Source organism: Mercenaria mercenaria, chromosome 2 (assembly GCF_021730395.1).
Source record: "Mercenaria mercenaria strain notata chromosome 2, MADL_Memer_1, whole genome shotgun sequence".
In the NCBI taxonomy this organism is placed as follows: domain Eukaryota; kingdom Metazoa; phylum Mollusca; class Bivalvia; order Venerida; family Veneridae; genus Mercenaria; species Mercenaria mercenaria.
The window spans coordinates 105911096-105930296 of record NC_069362.1 but is presented as its reverse complement, the minus strand read 5'-3'; the positions used below and the strand labels follow the sequence as shown (position 1 = coordinate 105930296).

The window sequence follows — 19201 nt, the reverse complement described above, 5'->3', positions numbered from 1 at the left end:
TTTGTCTTGCGATGTTTAGTGTACGACTACTTAAACAAACATATTTTGGAGAGTAGGGAAGAAAATATATATATATAAAATAATTGACCATCAAAGAAGAGGGGACAAAAGAATTGTAGGATCAAATTAATACTTCAAAGATATTGAATGCTGAGTGCTACTCGTCTTCAGAAGACAACATACAAGTAGGTTATGGAGTATGTGGATCAGACTACGATGTGAATCGCCCAGTAGCGAGGATGTATTTCTGTACGGTTGAAAAGACAAGAGCATTTTGATCAGAAGAAAGATTTTCCGACCCGTATATCAAGTTTTGGTACGTAACAGGACAAGGTAAAGTTGAAAAGAATCTTTGACTTTGAGCAGAATATTTTTGACATGCGAGAAGAAAATGATTTACAGTTTCGATTTCACCACAAGAGCAATAGGGTGATTCAGTAATTGATTTTCGAAAAAGGTCATGATTTAAAGAACTACATCCAAGCCGGAGTCTTGTGTGAAGAACTTGTTCATTTCTTGTACCATGATAATAGTAAGAAAGGGGGGGGGGTGGCAGTTTGTGTTGAGTTTGATTTTTTAAAGCAGACAGAGATGGGGCTAGTTTTGTTGATTCAGGAAGAGAATTCCAGTACGTGTATTAATTTGAGGGGTATTATTAATGTTACGGAGATTATATCTTAATTGTGTTTGATCTGGAATGAGTTGAGATAAGTAATCTGGGGCGATATTGTGATTCATTTTGTAAAAGGTTGTCAGTTTATGTTTTTTTCTTCTGTCGGCTAATTTTTCCCATTTGAGTTCAGTATAAAGTTTTTCTATGTTACATAATTTTGTTGAACCCGTTACAATTCTCGCTGCCTCAATTTGTACGGATTCAATATTTCTTTTCTTTTTCATTTTTCTATGGTACAATTGTCCCAGACAGAGTCACTATATTCTAAGACAGGTCGGATAAAGGATATGTATAACTGTTCAAGAGACTTTCTGTTAAGTATACAGAGATCTTTATATTCCTAATCTTTAGATGTGATATGTGACTGTCATTTCCCGTTGTTGTCAAAAGTAATGCCAAGGTGTTTATGATGTTCGACAACTTTGATTGGAATGTTGTTCATTGTTAAGACTGGGTGATTTACTTTGTTCTTTTTTCTTGAGATTAGGAGCGTTTCAGTTTTGGAAGGACTGAAATCTACGAGCCATTTGTTCGCCCAGTTGTGAATCTTATCTAAGTCTGTATTTAGAGTATGAGCTGCAGTTAATGGATGGTCTACGATTACATAAAGATTTGTGTCGTCTGCAAAGAGTCAGATGTTTGAGTTTACTTCATTGACTATGTCATGGATGTAGATAAGAAATAAAATGGGGCCTAAGATAGAACCTTGTGGCACTCCAGCGGGAACTGTTTGCCATTCAGAATAAGCGTTGTTAATGACAACACGTTGTTTTCTGTCAGAGAGATAAGACTTAAACCAAGTAAAAAGTGTACCTCGGATACCAATAGAAGATAGTTTCTGTATGAGCCCCTTTTTAGTTTTAGTAATAATCTTTCGTGTCATCAATGGTACAGCTCCAGTATATCTGAGGGAAATGTTTGTACCTATTCGACAACGATACAGACTTCGCTCACAAAGTGACACTAACTTTAACATCCCTAGACGGCGAACAAAATTAGCAGACAGATCTATGGCGGACGTTGGTCCCAAATGGTGGAACGATCTGCCTAGCTATCTGAAAATCATTCAGTCTGAAGCCTGCTTTAGATCAAAACTGAAAACACATTTATTTATGCAGTTTCATGAACAATGAGTGTAGTCTTGTTAAAATACAAAATATCAGAGGTGGTGTAAAATAGTATTTATACATGTCCAAATCTCTAAATCTAAGTTCTAGAATCCTGTTCATATTTTGTATGTATATATTTTAAATGTGTGTTAAGTAATTGTAAAGCGCAATAGAATATTTTATAATTTTTGTGCTATATAAATGCCATGTATTTGTATTTGTATATAAGTTTTTACTTTTTTCAAGACTTATTATTGATTTATCGTACAACAGTTTGTTGTTGTTTTTTTTTATTTCATTTGATAAGTGATTTCTTGCTGTTCAAAGTAAATTTATCACAAATCCTTTTACTTGAGGCACCCACGAAAAAATGACATTCACCGTTTTATTTTGTGTTTTATAATTGTTTACCAATAGTTTGCCGTTTCATTTATCAAACTTATTGGTATTATGAATTCTCTGCAAACATTTTGGACAGTGGCCATCACTTTGAATTTTGTCTCTACTCGAGTTTGAGGAAAAATCATTAATTATACAAAATTTATAGTAAGAAAAAACGGTAAAATGGTAAAAGTTGTTTAAATTTTGCATACAAGTCTCTCACTGAATACAGTATATCGCTGAAACATTGTTTTGAACATTTGAAATATTCACCATTAGGTGGGTCATACCTTAACACGTGTCATCCTTGTTTGGTTCTGCCCACGACTGCATTACTACTATTATTATTGGTGTTTTTCATGAATATCATGACAATAACATGTGCAATAACATTTTATGAATGTGAATTTAGATCTTATTTTACCATTTATATATAAATACGTATTATCCAATACGAAGATGGTTCTTTCATTTCTATACAGTATATGAATTTCGTTCTTACAGATGAAATAGATCAGCTCGATTAATGTACTACATCAGTCGCACATCTTTTTCTGCTGCATACAGTTTTGCCAATGACCATAACAAATATGACGAACATAACCGTTATACCGTATTTGAAATAAAAAAATGATTTCATTATAAATTTTCAGCACTTACATCGTAGTTTACCTTAAAACTATTAATATTTCAAACACAGCGTTGAATAGTCAAATAAATACATTTTGTATATTCCCTTTATTGCATATAAATATATTTTCAATTAACATTGAATGAAATTTTTCTTCTCCAAAAATCACAAAATATGTCATTGATAAGTTGTGTAAACAATTCTAATTACATTTTTTCTCAGAATCTTTGTTACAGTATAGAAAAAGAAAATATGAAACTTCAACCACAGTTACAATGCAAAATATCCCTGCCTAAATGAAAATACTTAACAGTTAATATCCCTGCCTACATGAACGTAATTAAAAGCAAATAAATGCTAATGCGTGTTTCTATTACACAACAACATTTTTATGGTTAACCTCAGAAGTAAGATTTTTGTTTTCTTCTGTTATTTTATCATTTAGATTTGAATTCATGGTTTCTGGCAGTCCTAGGCTTCCAATTATACACAGCACAGCCACAGCACCACACACATAATATAGCAGCCCAGCAACGTACATATTCTGTTAAGAAACAAACAAAATAATATCATTCACATGTACATATCCTTTGTTTATTTGATTTTACTTAATTACAATCTGATATTTAATTCAAATGACAATATAGTAGAAAAGCTTTAGATATTATCAGCATCAATACGTGTATGCTTTGCTTATCAGTTCTTGCTAATATTTCACTCGGCTCGGACTTTCACAGTTAACCACAAGGTCCCGGTCATACTAATCAGTATTTAAATATTCCCTTTAATTTATCTTCGCTTTGTTTTTAAACTTGATCCAGTTGTTTTTCTTACATATTCAACTCTTTAAATAGTAACGCTTCATATTTACCAAATAGACTAACTGAGGTCCGATCATTGCACCGACTCTCGCCATTACACTTAAACTGCCAAAACCGATTGTCCTACAACCAAAAAAAAAACATGATTTAGATATGCTAAATAATTGTTTTGCAAATGAAAATTTTGAAACATGCACATAGTGTTATGATTTAATAGGGTATAAACAATAGGAAATCAAAATAGAAATGGATTACATGTGTTCTGACATTAAATCTTGTACAGAACTAGCTAATCATGGTGCATTCAAATATCTGTATTTGGACATTATCGCTATAAACTTACCTGACAACAGTCGGATAAACCTCAATTGTCATCGTCTGTACTGGTCCCCAAGCTGTACTTACACCAATATTTGCCACAAGGGCAAACGCATTGGTTAATGCATCCTTGTTTGGTGCGTCTGTGTAAAAATAGCTATTATAAAACAATAACATTTTAATGAGACATTTTTAATATCCAGACTTATATTGCGTTTAGAATCTCATAATTTTGCTCATATAGCGACCCTTCAAGCTTCTGATGGTGGATGAAGTTGCTTCTCCAAGGGTGGGCACCTAGGTAGAACCGCTGAACTTCCGTAAATCAGCTGGATGGCTTCCTCACATGAACAATGATATAGTCTTCAGATTTTGATAGCGTGAAAGGAGTTGCTGAGGCCGAGGAATTAATCTTAATAAAGAAAATAGCTATAATGCATAAGGACCGTTCCGTCATAAACAACCATAAGTTGTTTTCAAAACTGAAAGCACTATTAAAAAATAAGTACAGAAATGTAGTTATAGCAAAACGAAAATATTCCTTACATTTACCATTACATTGCCATTAGTATAGAATATTTAGTATTCACCAGCTGATAATGGAACTGACTTTGAACAATAATTATTATAATTGTTATTTACCAATTGTTTGTACTATACCGACAACAAATCCACCAATAGCTACACAAAAGTAACACATAATTATTGTGCCTCTCCGACCAAACCTATGCATGATATTTTATAAAATAATCATTTGGTAGCTCTTTTTGTTCAATTGACGTGAGTAATTCTTGGATAACGTTTGTACATTCTTTGCAGATAGCAGTTTGAAATGATATAATCACAGAAAAGTATGCAAAGCCAATGCAATTAACAATACAATGCAAAAACAATTTGATGATTTAAGATCGTTTTGCTATTTAATTTTCCCTTGTTTGATTTTAAATAACATTCCTGTAATAATTATCATCTGTTAAATAAATAAGAACACGTTATTAAGTTCCAAATATTGGCAAATATTTCTTCAAATTTAGGGACATAACCATACCTATTTTGTAGCCAAAGAGCGATTGCTTTCGACGGAATGCCGACTAGAGAAAAGAGAAAGAAGTTAAAATAAAGGTTTCCAGACAGTGCTTGCACACCAAAACCAATGCCATATGACACAAGGCCTAGACCTGTCCTGGAATGAAAAAGATTATATTTTCTACGTCAACAAAACAGTACGCAAATATCAAATACCAACCAAGCACAAACACTAGCAAGTTATATGGAATTTGGGAACTGCTCTAATTTTTTAACAAAGTCAAAACATTCCATTCGGGATTTATTTCAATGGTGAAACTTTGTCAAGACAATACTGATATAAGAAGAAATGCAAACAAATCAATTACAATTTTCAGAATGATTACTGATGATTTTAAAATAAAAGAGGACCTCAATACGTACATAATAGTGCCGTAAGACAGAAAATAAATCTACCAGACCCACCCCAACAGACGTTCTAAGGCTTTGATTAGCGTAAGCTAAAAACTCCTCTGACACAAAGAAAAAAACTATTTCTCTGTCATGAATATTACTTAAAATACTTTTAGCACAGGTATACGGAACTGGATTTTTTAACGAATGCAAAACAGGTTTTCATTTCTTTCAGATCGTTTTTAATATGGAAATACAAGTCGTACTTATAGCGAGCGAGTATTTCTAGGTATATATTAAAGGTTATTACTTAAGTTGTACTGTGTTTGAGTAGAATTCTTGCTAAGAAAAACAGAAGTTTTGCAATTTCTTGTTATCAAGTATAGCAACATGTTAATTTAAAATTATTAAACATAACAGATTCAACACAATATGCTAACTTATATTATCGAGCATACTCACGAATTTACAACAAAAGGGCAATCCCACTTTATCAAGCATTCTCACAAATTAAAACCTGCATGACAATATTACAATACCAAGCATATTCATAAATTGAAAAGAGCTCGACAGCTTCAGATTACCAAACATATTCATAAATTGAAGACGGCATGGCAGCTTCAGATTACCAAACATATTCATAAATTGAAGACGGCATGGTAGCTTCAGATTACCAAGTCATACATTTCAGATTACCAAGCATATTCATAAATTGAAAACGGCATGGCAGTTTCAGATTACCAAGTCATACATTTCAGATTACCAAGCATATTCATAAATTGAAAACGGCATGGCAGTTTCAGATTACCAAGTCATACATTTCAGATTACCAAACATATTCATAAATTGAAAACGGCATGGCAGTTTCAGATTACCAAGTCATGCATTTCAGATTACCAAGCATATTCATAAATTGAAAACGGCATGGCAGTTTCAGATTACCAAGTCATACATTTCAGATTACCAAACATATTCATAAATTGAAAACGGCATGGCAGTTTCAGATTACCAAGTCATACATTTCAGATTACCAAACATATTCATTAATTGAAAACAGCAAGGCAGTTTCATATAACGAAGCATACTTACCAGTTTAACGCGGACAGCAGAGTGATTATAATCAACTTCCGTGATTTGAGCAAGTCAACAAATGTATATTTTCTATCCTTTGTGTCTTTCGGCTTTTCCAGATGGTGTGCAATATCAGTTAGCTCACGTTTGTTATATGCTGCTACTTGTTTAATGATCTCTTCAGCTTTGTCTGGTTTGTCATGAGCAATAAACCAACGGAAGCTTTCCGGAATCACACTGAAATTGGTTGATAATGTCTTGCAATTAGGGATTATTTCTTAAGCACTTAAACCTTCAGAAACGAACGGTTTCCTTGGAATCATGTTCCAATATGTTCCGTTTTGAAAATAGATAATATTTCTCATATTGAAATAATTGCAACATCTTAAAACGTTAATTCTAGTGGTAACACTAATTTTGGACTATTACCTGAGTTACACAAAAGAAAATGAAATGAATATTTTAATTTACTGAATTTGCCTGAGAAATGTCCTTTCAGTTTTGAAAGCACCAATTGTTGCAACTTCGTAACAATTCAATCACAGCGGAAATATTCGTATTCCTTTATTACAGATAAAGTAGAATAAAACGCAAATCTGAATAAATGAGAAAAACAAACCAATCCTCAAGCAAACAAATTGTAAACATATATGATTAAAGAAAAAGTATAGATCAGTGCTACTAACCACCAAGCTAAAAGACACGGCACACACATTATGGCAATAATCAGGTGTATATATCTCCAGTCTGGAACAAGCCATGCACACAGGGCAAAAAGACACGCTTCAATAGGCCACGACGGAAACCCTATTATCCATACTCGCCACTTCGCCAGGGAAAATTCCGATAGGAGGCTGTACTGCGTTGACAGGAAAAAGCCTGACCCAAAGCCAATGAAAAACCTTGCAATGCTAAATATTATCCAGTTAGTGGCAAAGTAACCAATCAGATTAAAGACTAGGATAATCGCAATTGATGCGAATAAAGGATATTTTCGACCTATTAAGTCCGCAATTTGTCCCGCTATAATATTTCCAACGAGTTGTCCAGCTACCTGTAGAGACATCACTGTACTGGGAATATAAGCCTTACCACAAACCAGTTCAAACTAAAATAAATAGACGATATTGAAAAACGAGTTTGTTCTTGGAATATAGTCTTTGCCACATACCTGTTCAAACTTTAATAAAACATAAAACGAATGTTTTGCATTTACCAGGCAGGATACCGACATTTTGACAAGGTAGAAAAGTGTTGGACATTAATTGAAATGAGTTGAATTTATCGGACTACGAGCAAGGATATCTTGAGCATAAATATTTGATATTTTTGCATAAAGTAGTTAGGTATAAGAACCACAGAAACAAACGTACAAACAAATTAAGTGTGTGAATTGTTAACAATTTACTGATGTGGTTAAAACTAAACGAGCAAAATACTACATAAACTGTGTTAATACCTCACTGACGATCGTGTTCATTCCAGAAGCGAAAGCAAAATCTGAACATTTGGTATCGTTAACTGCAAAACATGACTTCAATGGACACATTATGACCTCACTTCCGTTTTCTATAGAACTGCATGCTGTCATATTTAATTCGTTCAAAACAACGTCATCTTCACACCACCAGTTAGGCGTTGCTGATATAATGACCATGGAACTTGCACTCCAACAGACAATTGTTTTGATCAGGTGGACAATAACATTCATGCGGATCTGGTAGCGTCCACAGCCTCCAAGTTCATGTATAATTTGGTCTGGACTTGTTTTACTCTCCATCTTATACAAATCACGAAGTTGTTGATCCCTGAAAATATTCATCTATGAGTACATGCTATATTCGTCACACATATATTAAATGTCAACAAAACTTGAACATATGATACCTACTTTCAGTTACATAAATCCCAACTTAATATATAGCCGCTGATACTTTATTTGCAGATAGTGCTACTTGCAACAGTCATCTGGGATTTGTTGTCCTAAAATGTGATTTGCATCACAACATAGTCTACACATTTTTCTGGCTTTAAGCACAAAGTTATTGTCTAGATCCATGTGAAACATATTACATATTTAGTTATACGCTTAAGTATTACGTTCAGATATTTTTTAACAAAATGTAGGGATAGATATTTCAAAGAAAATTAAAGAACAGTTGCAGATCTTACCTAGTGAATGCAGTTGTCTAAAATATAAGGTGACAAAGGCGAGGAGTTTATATAATATATTCTTCTAATACTGTCAGAATGCAAATAACATATTCCAAAAGTCGTTAACTTATAAAAACTTTAATTGAAATAACCCAATTTCATGAGGCACATGTATCCTATAATGATATATATACAAGACACATTGTCAATTCTCATTATATGAAGCAATGATGAAAATTTTATTCATTGGCATGAACAGTAAACTTTTGAAGCATAATTAGGAGATAATTTATTTTAGTATCGGTCATACGAACTGTTACAGTCTAGTGTTCATGATCATAGGTAATATTTCATAATCAGTAACTGCAATGAATTATTGCCCATGTCGCTGAACCTATTAAAAAAGGGTTAATAATGTCGTTTATGCAAAATCTTGTTTTCATTTTCTGAGTGTTTTTTAATTCGATTTTGGTGTTAACTGGCTTAGCAATTCAGCTTGAATTAAATATTTTTATCAAACTTTTTTAACTGGCTTTAACTAATTCAGCTTGAATTAAATAGTTTTGTCAACCTCATTTAACTGGCTTTAACTAATTCAGCTTGAATTAAATAGTTTTGTCAAACTCGTTTAACTAGCTTTAACTAATTCAGATTGAAGTAAATAGTTTTGTCAAACTCGTTTTACTGGCTTTAACTAATTCAGTTTGAATTAAATACTTTTGTCAAACTCGTTTAACTGTCTTTTAACTAATTCAGCTTGAATAAAACAGTTTTGTCAAACTCGTTTAACTGGCCTTAACTAATTCAGCTTGAATAAGCTGATATCTGTTATTCATAATCATTGAAAGGACACCATGATCCCAAAAGACCAGAAAATATAGCAAAAACGAAATTTAATTAATAATTATATTAAAATGTTTATTATTAAAAGTTGAAAAACAATAATAAATCTCGTGAATGTACAAAATAATTAATTCATTTTGGTTAAGTTGAGACATCAGCATTAACTTTCATCTTTTCAAACACTATGGATAAATTGCAGTCGTTAACACACACACACACACACACACACAAACGCACGCACGCACGAACGAACGCACTCACGCACGTACATACACACAACTTTGTTTTGAATGTGAATCAATCACAAGGTGTTTCTTTGCCGTGGATAACAGCTATTCTTATGGTGGCCGGTTGCGGCCATTTTAAACCCGTTTTACACCTGTCCTTTTTACATTAAAAATTGAAATGAAGTTGGCTGTAGCAGTAGTAGCAGTAACAAAAACATGAAGGAAATCTGCGACTTTTTTTAAAGAAGCCGCGACTTTTTATGAGACGTTTCTTAGTATAAAAACTCGATGTTTAAATGTTTAAACTCGACTTTTTATAAGGTACGTATCGGAAAAAATATCGCGGAGTAAAATGGCCGCAATCGGCTACCTAAATTAAGAATATGTTTGCGTGCTTATTCTACTATGTAGGCAGAAAATGTCGCGGTTTCGTCTTTAATCCGCGACATTTTACGACAGGAGTGTGACAGAAAAAATCGAGAATTTCTGTTGGCCGCGATATTTTATACAATTTCAACATAAAGTCTCGCGGATCTGGAAGTTGCCCGCGACATTTTATAAACTGACGGTAAAATTTCTCGCGGCTTTAAAATGGACGCTACAGGCCACCATATATTCTAGCAACAATATTAAGCAAAGGGTACGGTAAATATTATGATTTTAAACCAGATTAAACTGTTTCAATCGCGTGACTATGGCTTTCTATCGTTACCGATAACATGGCGCTTTCGCCATTTTTTTCTTCATTTTTTCCAACTACACTGCTAAGGACATTTTTTTTAAACGCATCTTATTTGATGCTGCGTGTCTGCATTATAGTTTCAAATATCAGAAAAAAATGAATTCATATGTATCTACTGTTTCATGTCTCCTACATGTATTTGGAACTTTTAAAGCTGCAATTGAAGAAGCAATAAAATGTTTTCACTGATTTCTATCGGGCCACATGGTTTATTGACATTTCTGCAAGGTACCTTGTCCAGCCCTCTGATTTCTTTTTGGTCGTTTCTTAACATATTTTGACACGGGTAACTGTACTTAAAAAGAATCATATTACATAGCCCTATCTGATTATAAAAGTCATGAGATATATATATAGCTTCAATATAAATTTCTTACAATAATAATATGTCATTATTTAAAGGTCTTCTAAAAAAATTGATTATTATCACAACGGTAGATATAATTTTGCGGCACCAAGCTTTGACTCAATTGTATTATAGTTTCTGGGCCTTTGCAATCATGTAGTCCGCTTGGAAGTGTCTGTATGATAGAATTCAGCTTAAACCGGTTCTAACCGGTGCTAAGGAGCGAGTTTGATGTTGCATATTTTATTAGTTTTCATGATCAGACTAATGTAAACCGAGTTTGCTCTTATATTACTTGGCTATGTTCTATGCTCCCGGAGGATCTTCTCACAGACTTTTTGGTAAAGCAGATTAAATTATGTATGATTTCCAAATATGAATCTATCACATAGCTGGTCAAGCGGTACTCATTCAAGATTTTCAATTTAGAGCCATCGTTCAACTAAGAAAAGTTACTACTGTTCTTCGGGAAAAGGGTCACACCTGATACGTACAAAGGACAATATACGTTCCAGTAATTGAAACTTGCACTATCCTCCAAATAATAAGTTAACTATAAGTCGGCCATATTGACACATTAGCAACATCGCTTGTTCCTATTATGACATTTAACACAACGCAATGCCGTGTATCATCCACATTGTTCCTGCCCACGACTGTAGTACTACTGTTATTATTTGTGTTTTCACGAATATCAGACAATAACATGGTGCAATATCAAATTACTTTATCATTTCATGTATTTGTGCTGATATCGCGAGTTTAGACCTTATTTTATTACTTTTATATAGATATATACTATCCAATACGAGAGCTTTCATTTATATACCGTATATGAATTTTGTATGTATGAAATGGGTCAGCTTCATTAATGCACTGCATCAATCGCATGGCTTTTCCCCAGCATACAGTTTTGCTAATGACCATAACGAATATGATGAACACCACCGTTATACCTTATTCGAAACAAAAATGATTTCGTTCGTGCCTTTCTACTCTGGGCTTCGCATTTTATAATTCTTCATAATTATATTCAATTCAAAATGAAAATGCGCTCATGTAATATCCTGTATTTATGAAGTAATCACTACATTTGTATCTTACTCAACTCTATCCAATTAAAATTAAACGTATTTACATATTGTACCTTGAAGATTACTCTTAAAACTACTTATATTTCAAAAACAACGTTACATAATTAGAGAATATATTCCCATTATTGTATATAATTATAGTTTCAATTAACATTGAATGATATATATGATCTACTTCGAAAATCATCACAATACAGGTAATTGATAAGTTGTGCAAACAATTATAATTACATTTTTCTCAAAATCTGTGCTACAGTACAGAGAAAGAAAATATGAAACTTCATAAAACTGTTACAAAAATACAATGCAAAGTATCCCTGCCTAAATGAAAGTACTTTAAAGCAAATAAAGGCTAATGCGTGTTGTATTACACAGCAACATTTTTATGGTTAACCTCAGAAGAAAGGTTTTCGTTTTCCTCTGTTATTTTATCATTTAGAATTGAATTCATGGTTTCTGGCAGTCCTAGGCATCCAGTTATACACAGTACAGCCACAGCACCACAAACATAATACAGTATCCCAGCTACGTACATATTCTGTTAAGAAACAAATAAAATAATATCATTCATACGTATATATCATTTGTTTATTTGATTTTACTTAATTTCAATCTGATATCCAATTTAAATGACAATATAGTAGAAAAAGCTTTAGATATTATCAGCTTAAATACGTGTATGCCTTGCTTATCAATTATTGCTAATATTTCACTCGGCTCGGACTTTCACAGTAAACCACATTGTCCCAATCGATCATACTAAATAATATTTAAATATTCCATTTAATTCATCTTTATTTTGTCTTTAAACTTGATCCAGTTGTCTTCTTACATATTCAACTCTTTAAATAGTGCCGCTTTATACTTACCATATAGACTAACTGAGGCCCGATCATTGCACCGATTCTCGCCATCACACTTAAACTGCCAAAACTGATTGTCCTAAAACCAAAAAAAAACAACATGATTTAAATATGCTAAATAATTGTTTTGAAAATGAAAATGTTGAAACATGCACATTGTGATATGATTTAATAGAGTATATAAATAATCAATCCAATTAGAAATGGATATGTGTTCTGACATCAAATCTTGTACAGAATTAGCTAATCATGGTGCATTTCAAATATCTGTAAGCAAGACGGACGTGTTTGGAATTTTCGTTATAGGGACTTACCTGACAACCGTCGGATAAACCTCAATTGTCATTGTCTGTACTGGTCCCCAGGCTGTACTAATACCAATAATTGCTAAGAGGGCAAACGCATCTGTTAATGCATCCTTGTTTGGTGCGTCTGTGTAAAAATTGCCATTATAGAACTTTTACAACAAGAATAATAGGCATTTTTTTATGAGATACTTCTTACATTCAGATTTTTTTTGTTGTTGCTGTGTTGAGAGTCACTCGGACATAATTCAGTTCATTCGGCGACCCTTACAACTGTTGATGGTGAAGACCAAGGCTGGGCACCTAGGTAGGACCGCTGACCTACCGTAAGCCAGCTAGATGGCTTTTTTCACATGAACAATGCTATAGTCTTTTGATTTTGATAGCGTGAAAGCAGTCGCTGTGGCCGAGGAATTAATCTTAATAGATAAAATAGCTATATCTTATAAGGACCGCTCCGTGAAGAACCGATTTTGAACAATAATTATTATAGCTGTTATTTACCAATTGTTTGCACTATACCGACAACAAATCCACCAATAGCTACACAAAAGTAACACATAATTATTGTGCCTCTCCGACCAAACCTAAGCATGATAATTTATAAAACAATTATTTGTGAGTTCTTTTTATACAATTGACGTGAGTTATTCTTGGATAACGTATGTAACTTCTTTGCAAAAATCAGACGGAAATGATATACTCACACAAAAGTATGCAAAACCAATGCATTAACAATACAATGCAAAGTTATACATGTATATACATTTGATGTTTTAAGATCGTTATGCTATTCAACTTTCATTTTTCACTTGTTCAAGACATTCTTGTCATAATTATCGTCTGTTAAATAAATGAGAATATGTTATTTTGTTTTCCAAATATTTGTAATTATTTCTACAAAGCAATGAGCATACCTATTTTGTAGCCAAAGAGCGATTGCTTTCGACGGAATGCCGACTAGAGAATAGAGAAAGAAGTTCAAAAAAAAGGTTTCCAGACAGTGCTTGCACACCAAAACCAATGCCATATGACACAAGGCCTAGACCTGTCCTGGAATGAAAAGGATTATATTTTTAATGTAAACAAAATGGTGCACAAATATCAAAAACCAACTAAACACAAACATTAGCAAGTTATATGGAATTTGGGAACTGCTCTCTAAATTTTTTAATTCAATTTGTGTTAATTCCAGTCGGAATTTACTTCCCTGGGGAAACTTTGTCGAGATGATACTGATGTAAGAAGAACTGAAAACAAATCCATTACAATTTTAGTTTTAAATGAAAGAAGACCTCACTAGGTACACAATAGTGTCATAAGACAGAAAATAAATGTACCAGACCCGCCCCACCAGACTTTCTAAGGTTTTGAATAAATTTAGCCAGAAACTCCTCTGACACCAAAAAAAAAACTATTTCTTTCTCCGTTATCATTATCAATTAGAATAGTAACGGTTGGAACAGGAAAAATACGGGACTGGATTCTTACATAATGCAAAACAGGTTTTAGATTTCTTACAGCTCGAATTTAATTAGGAAATAAGTCGTACTTATAGTGAATATTTCTAGTGATATAACAAAAATTATTCATCAGTTGTAACGTGCAAGGGTAGAATTCTTGCTGGAAAAAACAACAAATTTAGGAATACTCACTTGTTTAAGTTACCACGTGATGGTGAAATATATAATTTCACAACATCTTACAGACGGTTTGTTTACAATATAGACTTAACCAAATAATATAGCTGCTGGCTATAGTAAACTGTTTCTTTTTTCTCGGTAAGTAGCCATATTCGGCTCTGTCCCCCTGCTTAGCTCAATAACAGATAGCTATTATAAACTAGCTCAATAACAGAGAACTATTATAAACTAGCTCAATAACAGAGAGTTATTATAAACTAGCTCAATAACAGAGAACTATTATAAACTAGCTCAATAACAGAGAGCTATTATAAACTGTTTTTCCAGCTTAAACCCTACCCGGTTACGTCCCTACGCTTAGCTAAATAATAGAACACAGATCTGCAAAGGTTTTTTTTAGCCCAAGGCGATGCGTTTGTTTTCCGTGACGTTTTGATAAAAGAAACTTCGTCTAAAATGAATCGTCTTCTACCTCTGATTCATGTAGAGAAGTTGGAATTCATCTGCGGAAAACAGGTAAGTACTAGTCCAAAATCTAGGAACACCGGTCAGGCTAAGTGTCCGCCGTTTTATTACAGAAATACTCTTGAAAGATGGTAAAAAAACAAAAACTGCTCGTTTGTTACTTAGCAAACAATGCAACAAATTCACATTTTCGTGCATAATCACAAACTGAAAACGACATTTGCAATTTCTTGTTATCAAACATTGGACCATGTTAATTTAACATTATTGAGCAAAACCACAAATTCAAAACAATATGTCAACTAATGTTATCATAAAGTTACAACAACGGGGCAATTCACTTTCTCAAGCATTCTCACAACTTAAAAAATGACAATACCATGTATAACAATACCAAACATATTCATAAATTGAAAATAGCTTACCAAGCAAACTTACCAGTTTAAAGCGGATAGCAGGGTGATTATAATCAGCTTCCGTGATTTGAACAAGTCAACAAATGTGTATTTTCTATCCTTTGTATCTTTCGGCTTTTCCTGATGGTGTGCAATATCAGTTAGCTCACGTTTGTTATATGCTGCTATTTCTTTGATGATCTTTTCAGCTTTGTCGGATTTGTCATGAGCAATATACCAACGGAAACTTTCTGGAATCACGCTGAAATTGGTTGATATAGTCTTGCAATTTGGGGCTATTTCTTTGGCAATTAAACCTTCAGAAACAAATGTTTTCCATGGAAAAATGTTCCAATTTGTTCACTTTTGGAAACAGACAAAAAAAAATCATATTGAAATAATCGCAACATCTTAAAATGTTAATTATAGTGGTAGCACTGATTTTGGACCTTTTACTTAGTTACAGAAAAATAGAATGAATATCTTAATTCACTGAATTTGCCTTAGGAATGTCCTTTCATTTTTGAAAGCACCGATTGTTTTGCAACTTCGCAAAATTTCAATTACAGTGGAAACATTCGTATTCCTTTGTTAACAGATAAAGTAGAATAAAACGCAATGCTGAATAAATGAGAAAATCAAACCACTCCTCAAGCACACAACTTGTAAACATATATGATAAAAGAAAAAGTATAGATCAATGCTACTAACTACTAAAAGACAAGGCACACACATTATGGCAATAATCAGGTGTATATATTTCCAGTTTCGAACAAGCCATGCACACAGGGCAAAAAGACACGCTTCAATAGGCCACGATGGAAACCTATTATCCATACTCGCCGCCACTTCGCCAGGGAAAATTCCGATAGAAGATTGTACTGTTTGATAGGAAAAGCTTAATCCAAAGCCAACGTAAAACCTTGTAATGCTAAACATTATCCAGTAAGTAACCAACCAGATTAAAGACTAGGATAATCACAATTGATGCGAAGAAATGGTATTTTCGGCCTATTAAGTACGCAATTTGTCCCGACATAGTATTTCAAGCGAGTTTTCCAGCTACCTGTAGAGTCATCACTGTACTGGGAATATAAGCCTTACCACAAACCAGTTCAAACTGAAATAAACAGGCGATATTAAAAAACGATTGTGTTCTTAGAATAAAGTCTTTGCCGCACATCTGTTCAAACTTTAAAAATCATAATACAAATGTTTACCAGCTTTGTAGTTCATTTTAAACTTTTCCATTTTACGAGGCAGGATACCGACATTTTTACAAGGTAGAAAAGTGTTGGACATTAAATGAAATGAGTTAAATTTATCGGATTACAAGCAAAGATATTTTGAGCATAAAATGACAACTGGATATTGTTAACAATTTACTGGATGTGGTTAAAACTAAACAAGCAAAGTACAACATAATCTGTGTCATTACCTCACTGACGATCGTGTTCATTCCAGAAGCGAAAGCAAAATCGGAACATTTGGTATCGTTAACTGCAAAACATGACTTCAATGGACACATTATGACCTCACTTTCGTTTTCTATCGCATTGCATGCTGTCATATTTAATTCGTTCAAAACAACGTCATCTTCACACCACCAGTTAGGCGTTGCTGCTACAATGACCATGGAACTTGCACTCCAACAGACAATTGTTTTGACCAGGTGGACAATAACATTCAAGTGGATCTGGTAGCGTCCACAGCCTCCAAGTTCATGTATAATTTGGTCTGGACTTGTTTTACTCTCCATCTTATACAAATCACGAAGTTGTTGATCCCTGAAAACATTCATTTCAAAACTTGACATTATGATACCTACTGTCAGTTATATTATCCCATGCCTTATCAAATTATCATAAATGACCCGGGCCCATGATCGATAATGGCCTTGACGTTAGCGGGGGAAATTAACCTCAGTAAACAAAATTGACGTCATGACGTTTCATGGAGGTAAAACAGCGAATATTTCAGTTTAAATTTTATTATCTTGAGCATAACGTCGTGTATTCTCCGTGAAATAACTTATGTTCAACCTTAAATTATGTTCTAAGCGACATAGTACAACTTTTTATACAATAAATAGCCTCTTATACAAATAATATAGAAACTGAAAAGCTGAAAGTTATTATGCCAGTAGATGCTAGTACACATAAAAATGACAAACTAAACTTTTCTTACTAGTCTAATTTATAGGTAAACATGTTGACAGAGTTATGCCTTTTTTTTTTTTTTTTTTTTTTTTTTTTTACTTAGATTTTTCTTTACCTTTTACATAATGTCCAAGATCCCTGTTGCTATCAAGCCATTGAACTGGTAATTAAATACTGGTCTATTAAAGGTTACCCCATTATAAACAATTCCCATAGTTCTGATTAGAAATTTGAGAGATTTATGCCCCTTTTAATGGCAAAGCTCTTATTCAGAGGCAAACACCGTGAAAAGTCGAGTATTGTTATTCATGAATCTTAACTGTAAATTATTTGAATATTTTATATGATATGTACAGAAATTATATTATATTTGTAGTCTCTTATAATTCTTAAATAGAATGGTCTTGCAATAGTTTGTTGTAATTGTACACTGTAATTATATGTCGTATGCAAGAATGAGACGTAAATAAAGAAATAAAACTGTAATAAATAAGTAAATACATGGGAGAGCTGTGCCTTTGAGTAATAATGGCCCTGCCAGGGCCATTATCACTCAATGACACCGCTTTTCCATATATTAACCTATACTTGATATATAGCCTCTGGCGCTGTAACTGCTGATAGTGTTATTTGCATCAGTTCTCTAGGATTTGTTGTCCAAAAATATTATTTGCATCACAACATGGTCTATACATTTTTTCTGACTTTAAGCACAAAGTTACTGTCTGGATCCTGTAATACGTATTGCATATTTAGTTATATGCTTAGGTATTACGTAGATATTTCCTGTACAAATGGTGGGGATGGAGACTTCAAAGAAAATTAAAGAAGATGTGCAGATCTTACCTAGTGAATGCAGATGTCTGAAATATAAAGTAACAAATACGAAAACTTGGAATAATATCTTCTTCTCCCTCTGTTAGAATGCAAATAACATATTCCAAAAGCCGTTTATTTATGAGTAACCCATATTCATGTTGTACCTTATAAAGATGTTGATATTAATACTAAACGCATTGTCAGCTCTTTTTAGTGACGATGGAAATTTTATTCATTGGCATGAACAGTAAACTTTTAATACATGTATATTGAGAAGATGATTTATTCTAATATTGGTCATGCAGAACTGTTACAGTCTTGTGTTCATAGTCATAGGCAATATTTCATAATCAGTAACTGTCCTGAAATATTGGCCGTGACTCTGAACTTATTAAAAAGATTAATAAAGTCGTTTATGCAAAATCTTACTTTCTTTTTCTGAGAGTTCTCTTTTTTGCTCGATTTTGATGTTAACTTGCTTCAATTAAATTGGAATTAAATAGTTTTGTCAAACTCGGTTTGACTGAGTCTGTTCATTGGAGGTAGTGAAATTTGCAACAATCCTCACGCACCCTGGCGCCGGCTTAAGCTGATATCTATTCTCCATAATCATTGAAAGGACACCATAATCCCAAAAGACCAGAAAATATAGCAAAAATGAAATTTATTTTAATAATTTTATCAAAATGTTTATTGTTTAAAGTTGAAAAACAGTAATATCAA

At 33.1% G+C, this 19201-nt stretch overlaps 2 protein-coding genes across 3 annotated transcripts; both read right to left on the bottom strand.

Annotated features, from left to right (window-relative positions):
• Positions 1-2366: 2366 nt before the first annotated feature.
• LOC123564815 (organic cation transporter protein-like) lies at positions 2367-8779 on the bottom strand. Of its 2 annotated transcripts, XM_045358662.2 has the most exons (9): positions 8596-8779; positions 7883-8231; positions 7110-7531; positions 6442-6660; positions 4982-5116; positions 4576-4658; positions 3959-4076; positions 3666-3738; positions 2369-3338 (listed from the first exon to the last, which is right to left on the bottom strand). In XM_045358662.2, the coding sequence occupies exons 2-9, from the start codon at positions 8201-8203 to the stop codon at positions 3168-3170; spliced, it is 1542 nt and encodes a 513-aa protein (XP_045214597.2). In that variant the 5' UTR covers positions 8204-8231; positions 8596-8779; the 3' UTR covers positions 2369-3167. The 2 variants fall into 2 exon arrangements, with proteins under 2 accessions (XP_053393411.1, XP_045214597.2); XM_053537436.1 differs by lacking the exon at positions 4576-4658 and having other exon boundaries at positions 2367-3338; positions 3959-4090.
• Positions 8780-11782: 3003 nt separating this feature from the next.
• Positions 11783-16048, bottom strand: LOC123564817 (uncharacterized protein F23F12.3-like). Its single transcript, XM_053524112.1, has 5 exons — positions 15544-16048; positions 13915-14050; positions 13007-13124; positions 12699-12771; positions 11783-12367 (listed from the first exon to the last, which is right to left on the bottom strand). The coding sequence occupies exons 3-5, from the start codon at positions 13036-13038 to the stop codon at positions 12197-12199; spliced, it is 276 nt and encodes a 91-aa protein (XP_053380087.1). The 5' UTR covers positions 13039-13124; positions 13915-14050; positions 15544-16048; the 3' UTR covers positions 11783-12196.
• Positions 16049-19201: the final 3153 nt, after the last annotated feature.

What these genes read in the sequence shown, in the direction of transcription:
- LOC123564815 (XM_045358662.2), bottom strand. Translation starts at nt 8,203, where the DNA reads ATGGAGAGTAAAACAAGTCCAGACCAAATTATACATGAACTTGGAGGC. An exon ending in CCGTGTCTTTTAGCTTGGTG is followed by an intron (nt 6,661 to 7,109) that starts GTTAGTAGCACT and finishes AACCAATTTCAG; the next exon opens with TGTGATTCCGGAAAGCTTCC. An exon ending in GTTTATCCGACTGTTGTCAG is followed by an intron (nt 3,739 to 3,958) that starts GTAAGTTTATAG and finishes TTTTGGTTGTAG; the next exon opens with GACAATCGGTTTTGGCAGTT.
- LOC123564817 (XM_053524112.1), bottom strand. Translation starts at nt 13,038, where the DNA reads ATGACAATTGAGGTTTATCCGACGGTTGTCAG. An exon ending in GTTTATCCGACGGTTGTCAG is followed by an intron (nt 12,772 to 13,006) that starts GTAAGTCCCTAT and finishes TTTTGGTTTTAG; the next exon opens with GACAATCAGTTTTGGCAGTT. An exon ending in GGCCTCAGTTAGTCTATATG is followed by an intron (nt 12,368 to 12,698) that starts GTAAGTATAAAG and finishes GTTTCTTAACAG; the next exon opens with AATATGTACGTAGCTGGGAT.